The sequence below is a fragment of the Schistocerca americana genome, chromosome 3, assembly GCF_021461395.2.
Source record: "Schistocerca americana isolate TAMUIC-IGC-003095 chromosome 3, iqSchAmer2.1, whole genome shotgun sequence".
NCBI lineage: Eukaryota > Metazoa > Arthropoda > Insecta > Orthoptera > Acrididae > Schistocerca > Schistocerca americana.
In genome coordinates, this window is record NC_060121.1 from 594,884,259 (window position 1) to 594,899,551 (window position 15,293).

The window sequence follows — 15,293 nt, forward strand, 5'->3', positions numbered from 1 at the left end:
CGACTGATACTTTGAAAAACGCATGTTGTAATGTCTACAGACTGTTGTATACGATTGTGTACACTTGTAAACATTAACTATTCGGGATTCGGCATATGAAGCTTGTATCTTCAAATGATCGTTTCTGTCATATCCCTGAATAATGACCATTCCTCATCGGATACCCTGTATACTCAAGTAACAGCCGTACATTGTAAGCACACACGCAGAGTAACTATGTTAAATTATGAGGCATTTGAAAACGGCACTTTGTCTAAATCATCTGATCGCGTGGAGTAAATGAGTGTGATCATTATACAGTCGAAGAGGAAAGTGAAATTGTATTTGAAAAAGCTATGACCCACTCACTTTTTATTCTTATTTATCCATCAGGTTTCGTGGGACAATGTGAGTCACTGCTACTTGTTCATGGGACGAGTCAGTACATAGTTTACAAGGTGATGATTAGAAAATTTATAAACGAAATAATTAATAAAACACGAAAAACCAGTAAGAGAGTATACGAGTAAATAACACATTACAGAGAAACGTTCTCGACTACCGTGAGGAATTGCCAACAGAATAGAAGGAGTGTGTCACAAGAAAACATTTCAAATTGGTTTTGAGTACTTGGGGTTTATCACTCAGCTTTTTCAATTTTGCTGGAAGCCTACTGAAAATGAAATGTGCTTAATAGTGCTCACTATTCTCTACAAATATTTTGGAACTGCATATCGTTTGTTCATTTTGCTTTCACCAAATGAACGTTGCATTTTAATCTGAATGACACAATATTGTCGACAACAAATCCTATGATGGAATATATGTGCAAAGATAAAGGAATCGGAATTCCGAGACAGCTGAACAACAGCCTACACGAATTTCGCAAAATGACAACACACATGGTCTGACTGCACGTCTTTGGGGTAAAGATATACTTGGAAACTGCAGGGAGTTACCCAAAAGATAACACAATACGAGATAATAGCGTGAATGCAAGCAAAATAAGGAAACAAGCCTCCGATTTACAGTATGAGAGAGACAATGAATATCATTCTTATAGTAAAGATAGCGGCATTGAGGTTCTGATCAAGTTCTTGAAGGTGGTGCTTCCAAGAAGCGTTTCATCTACCCTCAATCCTCGGAATTTAAACGGTCGACTTCACTGACCTACAAACGATAATATTTCGCTTTTATGAGAGATCGTGTCATAAACAGTGTGCATTGCGTTTTGTTACATTTAACTAATAATCTTTTTTCTGAATGCCACGAACTGATGTTTCTGACTAACCTGTTAGCGACATAATTTACATTACATTCAGCCACTGTCACATGACACGTTGCACAAGCAATTGGGTATAGAAATGATGTATGGTGCACTGCTCTTCATAATTCTACTTGAAAAATCATCATACCCAGGGAGTATTTATTATTTACTAATGTAATAACTGATTTAAATTCATTTGTGATTGTTTTCTGCAGCTGCATGTGAAGCAGTTGTCTCGGAACATCAGCAGTCAGGGGTTCTTCATATTTACGTGTACCAATAAAATTTTGATTTTAAATGCAGACTATTAACAAGAGGAGATTATTAAATATTTTAGACAACTCAGGTGAATCACTAGCAGTTTCATTCTCATACTAGAGAGTGTGAAATGTTGACTATCCACAATATGCCCTGATGCCAGTTTTAGGTCTGTTGTGGGAGCAACTGATTCACTTGATGTAGTGCATTCTTCTAACCTGTCTGATGACATTTCTCTTCACTTTTGCAGTATTTTCTGTAGTGAAATTCTGTTACCAGGATATATTGTCCTGCATATTGTAAGACATCCAGTTTCCTCTTAAATGATATTCTAATGCCATTTGCTATTCAAATAGGTTACATTAGTACTGCATGTTTGCTTGCAATTTTTAATGGGAATGGGCTATGTATGAAGGTGATAAACGTTTGAAGAACTGTGTTATCTATCCAGCGAAGCAGTTCACTCCCATAATTTGTACTACTGGACGTTATCCATAGAGTGCAAATGTGTCATAATTGAGAACTGGGCACGGAACATCGTATCTCACAATTCTTCGATGAATTAGTCAGTCAGTCGCAGTTGAGACCCTCATCGAAATCTGATGGTCATCAGGAACGTGGCTAGTAACATTTTTGAAGTGTTCCTCTTCGAAACGACAGTCGTGTCTTGTTAAATATTCTCTAATTGCACGTTCTCCATTGACGGCTGAAATGCTTGGAAGTGCATGTTTGCTTGCAATTTTTAATGGGAAAGGGCTATGTAAGAAGGTGATAAACGTTTGAAGAACTGTGTTATCTTTAGCATTCAAGTTGTCTCTATCGAGACTGCTTCCCAAGTATTACTGCAATTGTAAACAGCATTAATTGACAAGATATCCAATTTTTGGTAGTATGTCAAATTATTTCCGTTATAATCTGCCATGCGTTTCTATTCAGGGCATCCGACTCTCGTAAAGTGACATTCTCCATTACTTACTTCATGTTACCCTTCCAAGAATAACGTGATCTGTAGCGATTTCATAGCCAGGTTATCTCTGATCAAACATATGCGAAATCATGTTTTGAGCTATTCATCATGGTTTCATCCGTTACAATTCTAGTAGTTTCCTCTACATGAGGCTTTTTATCGATTCTTGATTTTCTCTCACTTCTCCACAAATAATCTATTACCTAAACAACCGTGAAAGAAGCTCTGGGTATTTCCAAAAGTAATGGTAGTGTCATTCTTACAATTAACCCTAACTATCCTAATGCTTCAAAATTGGTTATTTTACGTTATTTTCAATTTATTGACTTCTTATACAGCTAAATAGGGCATACAAGCTATTATTTGATCTTTCTCTGTCTTATCGTGTCTCTAACGTAGCGTGTCCATATGAACAAGATGGGCATTTAGCTGCATGTTTGAAATTTTTTGGGGACATTGAAATTCAATTATAGATATTCTTTTTTCAGCATATTTTAATACAAGTAAGGCAACATATGAAAAAATTATTCTAAGAAACCAATTTACGTCAACAAAGACAAATTCACTTACAGTCATTTGATCTACTGACTTTTGTGGTACAATTCAAAACTATTGAGTTGTCAACAGTCAAACCAGACTGTCAAGATTCAACCAGGCCTCTGTTACGAAACAAAAGGTAAAAAGAAACGAAATCGTTTTCGACCCTGCAACTGCCGAACATGTCGATATGGACAAGTCTGAAATACTAATTTCATAAACAGAAAGTGAATCGATGGATAACAGCTTCTCTAAAATCAAAATCTCAGTAAACATATTTAAATTTGCAGCAGACATTTTCAATTTGGAAAACGAAGTAGTTCTTCATAGAACATTACTTACTTCATTTCAGTGTGCTCCATTGTTGTTATCAGAGCACTTACTACAACACAGACTTTCACAGTCACATTGTACGCGGAAACAATGAGGAGTTAAAACAATGAACGTAAATTTCAGACCCTTTCCGACAAGAATACATGATAGCCACAGCTAAAAAGAATTGAAAGCTGACAATGAAGAAAGAACAAAACTATTCAACAACTGCGTCCGCATGGACACGCTGGGAAGTTAAGGGATAAACCCACTCACTTGTTATCTCGCAGTGTATAGTCTGTGAACTGATTTCAAAATGAGTGTATCAAGTCATCCCTCGAGACTGATAAACCGGCACTTGAAGATATCAGGAGGACGTGCTCGGGTGACCCTGTGGCCTGCTGGCCGCGCAGGTGTCTTGATAAGACGCCCCATCCACTATAAAGCTACCACGGCGCTGAGATTTGGCTATCACACGGACCTGACACTACAGTAAGTACGAACTTGATCTGCCATAGCTTCTCGTTAGTGCAAAGTGACTAGATCTACAGGAGTACGTTTCTACTTTTACGTTAAAATACGGAATTTATTGATAAAAGTGACAGTATTCGTCACAGTAACAATTTAATTTTTAAGACAGCATTGACCAATAACGTAAGCCTTAGTATGTTTGTTAATAATCTTATACCGGCACCATTTGTAGAGTGATTGTATCCATTGATGATCGCTTGGTCATAAAAACACCACTGTAGGAAAAGCTTGGATACAAACCAGACCAGAAGTTATAAATAAAATAGCCTCGGGCTGCAAAAAGGTTTTGTAACTTCTTTAATGCATAGCCGATTTTAAAACTGTCAGCCCCATCATCAGATGCTCCTATGCACAAAGCAAAATTGTCAAAAAACTATCTTACACAAGCGCTTACAGAACGTAACAACTTACACCAATGCTTACAGAACACAGCAGCATTTCTCATTCGTGTACGTGAAAGACGTCAAACTTACCGGTAATGATATCAGGTTAAAATCCTTGTGCTTAACTCAGGATGTACACGAAATTAGTATTACCCGTAGTCAATACCGGACAAAAATGTAAACAGCCTTAGAGAAATCATAGCAAAACGTTTGTTTAGTACCGCGTAATTCTGCTCCTGAACTTGATAACCACACGAATTCGCTTAGAAAGTGAGACTACAAGTTCGTGAGGCTACGTCGTATCCGGGTTGAGGCACTCATTGAGGAGATTTCGATCGCGCAGTTCCTCCAAATTGCGGGGATGCTGATACCGGCGTTTAGCTCGCTGTTCCAAAGTGTCTCACAGATCTTCCATGGAAAGTGGTGATTTTGCACGCCAATAGAGATGTAACAGCGGAGGGAGTGTTCATAATACCAGTCATGTATTCTTTCATCCCGATGAACTTTGATGTTGTCTTTAAGTGGCTGTGTGAGTAATTGGCCTCTTCCGAGGTGACCGACTTAAGATGTTCATTTTATGCAGTTTCCGTCGCAATGTTCTCCCACTAAAAGGTGGGGATGGACCTTCATTCGATGCATAATTCTCGTCGAGTCTGGAACCGATTCTTATTCACTACCCGTGAAATAAATCTGCCACAGTGTTTCGTGGCCATATGTGTTGCACAGTTTCTTGTAGAAATGCTAAAGAGTCCATTACGAAACACCAACAAATCCAGCAACTTCACCCACCATATGTCCATGGGAGCAGCCAAACACGATTGCCACATTTTGCCACTCTGTTACCTCCTTACATTTACTCATGTATAAGTGCCATGCCCGCGTGAAACATAAATGTCACGCTGATCGACGCTGCGTTGCGTTCACATACAAGCAGTGCACGGCTGGATGAGAACGTGATTTGATCGCTGCGCCATCTACAAAGGTTTAACGATTCATCTGTGCGGGCACAATGAGATGACTAATTTTTTGTCCAGTAAGTTTATTAGGCCACTGATATTTTTCGTCTTTGCACTCTTAGGGTACTGTGTATTGATGGTAACCCATTTACAGTTGAATTCAAACCAGTTATAATGGGAATGTGTATACCACTCTCTACAAGCAACGAACATTTATGGCTTTAAAAACAAAACTCTACACTGAAAAGGAGTGAATATTAATCTGAAAGAGTACTAAGATACAATAAAACGCTAATGATTGTTTTCAGAATAGACACTCTTTTTAACGCCATAAACGTTTATTGCTTGTCGAGAGTAGTATACGCATTCTCACTACAGATGATTTGAATTCAGCTGTAAAACTGAAACTGCTAGTATATCAATCATAAAATTTCAAGTAGTCGTCCTTTTCTTATAGGCCATTGGAAGGATAGTAAAAGTAGAATCACAGCGAATTTCATACACCAGCAGACTTTTTGTTAAAATATAATATGTTGTCGGCGGTTGTACTCAGTTTGTCTGATGAATCTGTCTTACAAAAGGAGCACGCTTTTGGATGTATGAATGTACTGCACATTTTGAACCAAATATTGTACGTTTTTTTTCGTAATGTAAGGTTTGGATTCCATGACTAATTGACTGCTTAGCAAAAAAAAATTTCCAAGATCTTGAAAAATTGTATTTCATATATTTTAACGAACGAATCTGTGTTGTTGACTTGGGTTTATCTTGGAACATCCAAACATTTAATTACTACTTAGTTTCCTATTAGAACGAATATCATATCCACATTTGTTCCCCTATATGCAGGGAGACTTTATATTGCTGCCTGATGATTGTTGGATGTGGCCAAATCACAATTATTATTACGCATGACAAGTAGACATTTTGATGAAAGCTGCCAGCAACGGTAGTCGAAACATTTGTTAGCACTGTGCATTATGACGCAGAGAGAAAATCAGAAAAATTTAACGGAACTCTATTTCTCGATACGAGTCCCCTTTAAAATTTTTACAAAAACAATGTGCGGAAAACACCTGTTAGACTGAAATCGTCTACTGGGCTTCAAAATGTTCTCCATTTAAACTTTTAAGTTACCTTCTTGATTGTCTTGAAATAGGTTCAGGAAACATTTAATCCAATTTGGTGTTGGTACCCCAAAAAGATGATTAAAAGAATCGTTAGACAATTAATGAAGCAAATAGGGGCAATGAGGAATTAATTCGATGTTTTTCTCTGTCAAATAATCAATTGCTCAACGTGTTGTGTGACAGGTGGAATTGCGATCGTGAAGAATGATAACACGTTTTCAGTTGTTTTTTTGATCCCTTTGGCGACTTGTGGAAAACAAATTGTTGTGTACGATTCAGGATTAACTGTTCCTCGTGTCTCTAAGGCAGGGATAGCGATATTTTGAATTTAACGGAAGAAACAGGCGATAATATTCTTGAAAGTGCTTAATGAACGAACCACTACTATTGCTTTCGGTTTCTCTTGGAATAGCCGTAAAGTTAATTAACTACGTAGTTTCCCATTAGAATGAAAATATCCACATTTGTTCTCTTGCTATGATGAAGTATAAAGATATTACATTTCCTCAGTGGAATTTTCTGAGGGTTTCCTTACACTGATTGACACAAGCCTGTTTTCAAATTTCAATGAAATTGTCCAGTATCCAGTGGGAAGAGATGTAAAATGGAATAAACGTCAGTCTTCGATATGCCTAAGGGTGCCTCTGATTCTCCTCAGTCATTTTGCACACATCATGGACGTGTTTTGGAACAACAAACCATCACAAAATTCATCACCTGTGAAATTATTGTGTACGACTACTTTCACGGCGGTAAGGAAAGGTGGGCTGCAAAGTCGTGCGACAACTGTAGTCGTAGGAAAACTGGACAGGAGCAGAAATGATTAGGGAACAAATTACAAATGAAACAGTAAACATAACATTTTCGTAACTCGTATTTCTCCAAGCGCACGAAGACTCCTTACAAATGACGCTGCAAGAAATAAAGAGTCGAGCCACCGGTGTCAAAAAGGAAGACGCTGCGTGCACTGCAACAAGGACGATGGTGTCGGAGCCGCGACTAGGCGGCGTCTGCGTAGCATCAGACAGCGGAGAGGCTCCAAACGCGAGTGGGCTGTGTGGCTGCCGCCAGCCAGCCTATATCGCGGCCGCAGCAGGAGGCACGGCTCAGCTGGCGTGCACTGCCAGCTCTACCGGATCCCGCACCACTGCTATCGGCGTCTGACGGAAACTTGCGATTCCGTTGCCAACTTAAAGACGCCCGAGGGGTGTTATCGATAAATGAAACAACAGAAATCACGTCTCCAACGAAATTCTGGAAAGCAATTATAAGCAGTATTTGCTGAAGGGGATTGAGCACCAAAATAAGAATGAAACGATTTGACTCCTCGCTATTGAGTTAGGCGTTACTAAAATCGTTAAAAATCATGTAACAAACACAACTAAGTGAAATTTCCGTTTTTCTGCAACACTGTTTCGTGAAACGTTGGCTGTAATCCTACTACTTGGCAAATAAAGCAGGTACCATTATTTTTTAAAATAACAAATGAACAATTATAAAGCAACAGCAATTGACAAATTTTGAAGCAATAGTTATGTTTCACCTCAATTACACTGTCCAGAGGTCGTTTGCAAAAACTTGATATTAGACCCTTTCATGTTACTGTCCTTCCAGCGAGTTTCGAGTTCCTTAGTGCAACACACTCGTAAAACCTCACAAAGATTGCTGCAGTGTAGCAACGGACACTGGTTCCAGTTTCAGGATGCTGTGGAGAGTTGCGTTGTTGGTGTTGGCGGCGCTGTCGCTGGCAGCCGGGGAGCCCCTACGCTTCGACGGCCACCGTGTGTATCGCGTGACGCCAAAAAACAAGCACCACGTGCAGTTCCTCAACGCGCTCGCCGGCAAGTACCACAATGACGTAAGTACCCTCTGCTCATGTCAGTTTCAAGTAGATACTTTGACAGTTCTCGCAGTTCTCTTATTTATTTACTTTATTTTTGAAATCAGCCTATCATGCTATTACTGCTTATGATAGTGCACAGCCCTAGCCATTCGCTGTTTTTCGAATCATTCATAGAATAAGAATTTGTTCACTTACAAAGCCACGGTACCATACAGCCATATCTTAGAAATAACACTTCTGTTCGTTATTGAGGGTCAATGAATGCGACTGTAAGGTAATAGGATCTTTCAAGTAATTCTGCCAGCTGTATTATGTCAATTCACTGACAGTAAATGCGTAACTGGCAGTTCTGTTTACATTACTTCCACCTGAAGTCCTTCCGAAACTACTAATCCACTCCGAGGGTTAGTAGAGAAACATGCCCCTTTTGAAGACACTGATTCTGTAGCTGCCTGCAATCTTTTAAATGAAACACTGGACATCAAGCTGATGAACGAGTTGGATTGCTACAGAATGGGTGTGGTTTAGGACAAGGGTCATCTTTTAGGACTGTATAGTATAAGAAATCCGTAGCACCACATCTAGTGGTCAGTCACTGACTCTCAATTGCAGGGACCTGGGTTCGATTCCCTTCTAGCTCTGAAATTTTATTCACTCCAAGCCTTGGTGTTCGTACTGTCCTAATTATTTCGTCTTATCTTCATGACACACATGTCGCCAAAGTGGCCTGAAATAGAAAGACTGAGAAAGGGTGATTTACTTGTACCCTGACTGGGTGAATCTGGCTGACGTAATGGTGAATACTACAAGGCTTGCAGCATGATGTGGCACAAACTACGATTTGAACATCTCTCTCTCTCTCTCTCTCTCTCTCTCTCTCTCTCTCTCACACACACACACACACACGCACACACACACACACACACACACACACACACACGCATACACACACACACACACACACAAGAGCGCGTGCGGAAGAACATATCCTTCATAAACGAAGAAACCACATAGAGTATAAAGTTAAAGACAGATGTAAAATAAAACGTAAATGTTGGGCTTACACTTCAAGAACTTAAGACACTGAGTATATGTAGATAGTGATATATAATTATACATTGCATGTTGTCAGTTACAAGATTTTATAGGATTTAAATGAAAGAACTGAGTTCCCAGTAAATATTTTAGCAGTTACAATTATCTCAGTTCATACAGTAAAACAGTGCACATAAAATTTACTTTGAAGTGTTATGTAGTTGCAGGGCTCCGCTTGTTTTTAAAAATGGCGTCACTTTGACAAAAGCTTTTTCTTGATATCTAAAATTTTGGAACATGTGACGTTCTTGGTAGCAACAACAACGCAACTGTATTAATGAATCACTAAGTGTATAGAGGGAGATACAAAGTCTTTGCATCAAATTTTCAGGGTTGATAGATCACGTGATGGGGAACAAGAAGTGTTAGCGACATAACGTTCGCTTACGGTTTTCAGCGATCCCAGTAGTCTTTTCATATAATTCACCGTGTTTGGGACAACGAGATTTCATTGAAAATGGTTCAAATGTCTTTGAGCACTATGGGACTTTACATCTGAGGTCCTCAGTCCCCCAGAACTTATAACTACTTAAACCTGACCAACCTAAGGACATCACACATATCCATGCCCGATGCAGGATTCCAACCTGCGACTGTAGCTGCAGCTCAGTTCCGGAATGAAGCACCTAGAACCGGTCGGTCACAGAGGCCGGCGATTTCATTCAACTTCGAGGGTCTACTAGTGAGGTGTGCTGCATCTACACACGACCTCCGTAAATTGTTAAAGTGATTAAGATGATTTTCAACAAGAAAATCTTAAGAATTAGTGTCTTTAAGGGGTGAAAGATATTTTAGAAATACGGCCCACCCAGTTTAATGTGGAATAGATGACTGTATTATAGGCAACACACATAGCATAAGCACTTCGCAAAGTGCCTAATCCCTCCCGTCTCTCAGGGGCATAATCAATAATAAAAAATGGCTAGCATCGCGAGGTAGCATCAGCGAACATTTTGCCTCTAACAGAAGTTGTTCCCTAGGATGCACTCTATCATTTCTAGACGTTTGGTGCGGAGACATTGAAACATCAAGTATATTTCTACTAACAGCATTATCTGTCAGGTAATTCAGAAGGAACGCTTACTTTACTACCAGGCTGAGGTGAAACACTCGCTTGGAGGCTGCTGTTGGGCAATGACAATAAGTGAGCTACGTGTCAATATCTGCAGCTACAACGACTATTCTAGTGAGCGGGTTTGCATTAGCCGCAGCTTCAGCAATGCATACGCTGATCAGCCACTGGAGCTGGTGCCTCAATGATGTCAGAGACTGCAGCTGTAGTTGACAAACTATGGAGTTAAAGTGCGCACATCGACTCTAGCCTTCACTAAAACCTCTTAGTGTCATACTGTGGTAATTAAATTATCTCTGGATACAGCCGAACAGTTTACAGATATGTACCTCAGAACGTGTGCCTCAGACACAAGAGGCAGTCGCAATTAGCCAGCTAGCACACAACATAACACATCTCTTTCCTTTCTATTTCATAAAACTAAATTTTTCGGCTTTTCCTATCATCTGTCGGTATAACCAGGTTCTGTCCTTCCTCTCAAAGTTGTTAAGCTTATGCATGTTACTTTTTTTCATTACAGTTATTTCGGAAAACTTAAATAGAGGTAACCATTTTGAACAAGCACATAAACATTTTAAGAGATCTGTGAACATCCGAAAAAACAAAGGAAGCTGCTCAACGCTGAGCTATGTATCTGGTAGCCAGGAAACGTGCTCAAAACCTAAGATTTACTTCACTAAAAGGCTACACTGCTAAACAGCTGCTAAGGCACAACCGAGACTTGCTAAGGAACAACTGACAGTTGCTACAGAACAACCGACAATTGCTACGGAACACCCGACCAATGATAGGAAAAGAAAATGTAGAGAGCGGGACTTGTTAACTGCAGCGAAGCCTGTGCACGATCGCTCTCTACGGATTCGAGAGTTATGCATTACATAGTTTGACGGATGTTATTGCCGAACTGATTAGTGCGACATTCCATGTGGTGCGGCAACATATCTGCAAGAAATCATTTAAATACTTACGACGTGGACGGGCAGTTTCACGGTTCGACGTCGGTCAAATCGTCGCTACCGTGGCCAAAATAACTGGAGTGTCCAAAAGTGTCATCTCGCGATTAAAATGGCCGTTGAAGGTGGAAATTCTATGCTAAAACAAGCTGGTTGTCGTCGACGAACCACCATAATGCAAAAGGATCGATACGTAGCCCTAGTGCCGTCAGGGAACAGACGTCTCGCTCCTAGGCAGGTCTCTGCAAACCTTGCAAACATGACCGGTACATGTGTCTCTACCAGAACCATTTCGCGGCGATTAAATTAGACTGATTAGTATTCTCGGAAGCCTGTTAAATGCATCTCACTTCAACCACACCATTGTCTAGAAGGAGTTTTTTGGAGCAGGGAGCGTATTGATTGGCGTCAGCTACAGTGGTCCGGAGTGATGTTCTCCGACGAATCCCGCTTCACTGTGGCATGTGTTCGTCCCCACCAGTTAGTGTGGAGAGAGAGAAATGGGAACACTTTACGCACCACGGAATGTTCATGAACGTCATCGGTATGGCCTAGGCGTTATGATGTGAGCAGGCATTATGTACAATGGTCCAACGCCGCAGCATATCTTTGCGCGAGGTACCGTTACAGCCAGCGGTATTGCAGGGAGATTATTGAGGATCTTATCCGTCTGTTTAGGGGTCCCGATTTTCCGTTTTTTGATGACAATGTCCTCTTACTCTGGGCAGCTGAGGTGTCGGACACACTGGAAAGTGAAAATATAGAATGTACGGAATGGCCTTCGTACTCCGTGGACTTATACCCTACAGTGCGTGCCTGAGATGCTCTTAGAAGCCATCCCCTCCAAGAACTGCGCAAGTACCGAAAACCGCCATGACAAAGGAGTGGAAATATAACCCTCAGGGACTCCTCAAGAGCTTGTTAGCCAACATGACTAACAGGTGCGAAATGTGCGTTAGTCCCCGAGGAGGGCATGCTCCTCATTCAGAGTCCGTTATCGACCTTTATGTCAAGAGTCTGACCTGCGTAGAAATGAACGTCACTTATGTCTGTTATCCTGCTTTGCCATGTGATTATATCTGTACCATTTTTCGTTATAAATATACCGCTCTACCTCTATTACGTATGTACTGTGTTTCATGTAATACATCATCGCCTATGATTATTCCTGTCCAATAATGTCTCTGTCCCTTAGCAACAGTCAAACAGTGAATAACCAGCTACTGAAGATAATTTTACAGCTTGTAGAACACAATATTGCTAGAGGTAGCACGAAATTTCTTTGTGTCCAAGCGTTCCCTTAAATTTTGCGATCGGGTTCGTCTGCTTTAGTTTATAAAACATTTTTAATAGAATTGAATGTACGTCGCAAAGCAAAGACTGATGAAAAATTTCATGATTTTTGACGGTGCTCTAGCAGCCTATCCTCTAACACTGAAAGCCTGCTGCTGTTCCGCCATCTTTTTCTTCTACTTCCAGAATGTTCGGTCTTCGCCAAGTCTAGACGTGAGGCAGCTGCCAACAAGCTGTCTTCCACAATATAAACGACAGTAAATTTTATGGTAAACGCCATGGTGATATCTATAGTTTTTACAAAATGAGTTACACAATTGGTGATTTTTGTTCCAAAACAGATCCTTTTCTGGAAGGATGCCAGAGTCGTCAACAGGACGGCAGACATCATGGTATCGCCGGAAATGCAGAACAACTTTCTGGAAGCGCTCGAAAAGAAGGGTATGAAGTCTTCTGTCTACGTAGAAGACGTGCAAAAGTAAGTGTCCATCACCAATGATATTGAGTTACAAATTTTTGAATTTTCGTTTGCTCTCAAAGTTCACAAAGTGTTTTGGAGCTTAATATAAGCATACCGGTTTAGTCTTGTTAGCAATCATTATCAAACGATATGAATGCGTCATTTGATGTCTACTTAACGTTACTCTAAAACGTATTCAAATCATTCGAACACGACTTGCTGATTATTCGAACCGGTACTTAAATTATTTGTGTGGCCCGAAGCAGTAAAATATAATTAAAAATTCCGTTAAAAGACAGTCAGGGTGTTCAATTTAGACAGCATGTTTTATTGTGTATAATTCTCTTAGTTTCACATTGCAGTAATCAGAACAGAGAGAAATCGAACCCCAATTAGTATAATATCTGGGAGCTGCAAAGCACATAATAAGGTGTTCTCCATCATCCTCGTTGTTTCCCGGTATTCCTGCCTGTTAGCATTGCTTACGCTGAGCTTCAGAGCGCTGAAGCACTATCGCTTGTGGTTCAACTTATATCTAGGGTGAAGTTGACTGTCGCTAGGATGACGGCACACAATGACTGGAAGCTTTGGAAAATGATTTGTTTGTTTGACGTCACATAATGTTTTTGACCTATACCAGCTTGAAAAAATCTCACTCGTACTGCTCATTCTGTATGTTTATTTGATAAAATTAGTTTTCTCACTTCGGTATTGATTTCTGAAGTCACAATATGATATGGGCTTCGCGGCCCATATTCAAAACTTCAACGATAACTATGTGAAGCTGCTTTTAAAATCTACGACAGTTATCTTTCTGAAAGCAGCATCACTGTTGCAGCAACGACAGGAAGTTCTCACCTGATCTTATGTCTAAATGGAAGGTCACCTTCAGATGGAGATGGGTGTTGGGATGAGGTAACTCAAAAAGCTCATCCGCCACAGCAAGTTTCTTGGTTCGGCCCTCTTCCCTGTAAGTTTAACCTCTCACAAACGTTGAAATGCTGACCTTCCGTCACTGGAACAAGTCTGTAGTTCCATTTGTGTCTTGAGACGAATATACTTCGTGTTAAATAAATAGTTTCTGGCTTATAGCACTCCTAGTGTTACTTTGTGATACAGTGAATTACGAGTGTAATGTTGCTGTTTGAATTATGTAATAGGACACTAGAGACTGGTGCCGTCTGACGTCGCTCAAGAGCTTAGGCAGCATCTGGTATTAATTTAATGGGTGGGAGATGGGTAGAGGAAAAGAAGAACATTTCCTTACACTATAATACTAAAACTTGTTTTTATTAATCGCGAATTATTCTAACACTTACACTTTGTAATATGTACTTACTATTGACAATAAATGCGGATACTTTAGAAATGCCCTTTTTTTAATGGAATTGACATTGGCTAGTAACACGGCAAAAAACGTCACGCTCTGAAGATGCAGCCCTATTCGAAACTTTGAGAATCCGAAGGCATCTCGTATATTCAGCTGTATGGAAATCGGAGAGAACAGCAATATGATTTGCACATTAGATGATAAATAGCTAAGGGTACACTTACAGTTAGCAGTATCCATGCTCTGGTTTTCTTCGAACTGCTCTGTGTCATACATCTGTCTTTTAAGCGGAGCTGGTTTGCGAGTTCAGTTTGTGAAGGCCATATAAGCCATTGAATACAGGACAGAACTTTTGCCTCTCTATATCTCTCTCGTTCTGTCCTCCCCCCCCCCCCCCACCTTTCCACACACACAAACAATAAAGTGCTCCTGTATAGGATCCCCAGCATCAAAAAACATTGTCAGCCATCAGTCGACTACTGCGTATTGTACGTTTTTATAACTGGTGTAGTTCGATGTTGATGATAAGAATATATTAACGGCCTCTGCAATAGTTCTACAACTATCGGGTCAAGTGATCATTAATCCAACAGTAAGCGGTAAATGTGAGGTATCAATAACTAAAGCTGAAATTATGGTACCCTAAGGGAAACGTATAATAAACTCCACAATATGGTTAGATAATGGTGCACTGGAAAAAAATAGCACATTTCGTATCCTCAGACGCTGCGACACATGTAACTGCAGCTGGAACCCTTAAAACAAACTAGGTAACTATTCAAGAACTTGGGAAACTATTAGAAGAGCTCTCAATGTCCACTGTAGAAAAGAAATACAAATGATATTTTGAATCGTAGTATGAGATCAAAAATCCTTACAAGTGGAAGACCATCATTTGCCGAAGTTCGCTCTCGCGTGTCGGACAAA

General features: G+C 40.1%; 1 protein-coding gene across 1 annotated transcript in view; it reads left to right on the top strand.

Moving 5' to 3' along the window:
* Window positions 1–3,694: 3,694 nt before the first annotated feature.
* LOC124606618 (zinc carboxypeptidase-like) overlaps window positions 3,695–15,293 on the top strand; it is a 43,026-nt gene continuing 31,427 nt past the window's right edge. The window contains exons 1-3 of the mRNA XM_047138603.1: window positions 3,695–3,812; window positions 8,016–8,178; window positions 12,918–13,054. Coding sequence (XP_046994559.1) covers window positions 8,023–8,178; window positions 12,918–13,054 — 293 coding nt within the window. The 5' untranslated portion in view covers window positions 3,695–3,812; window positions 8,016–8,022. The remainder of the gene's footprint in view (window positions 3,813–8,015; window positions 8,179–12,917; window positions 13,055–15,293) is intronic.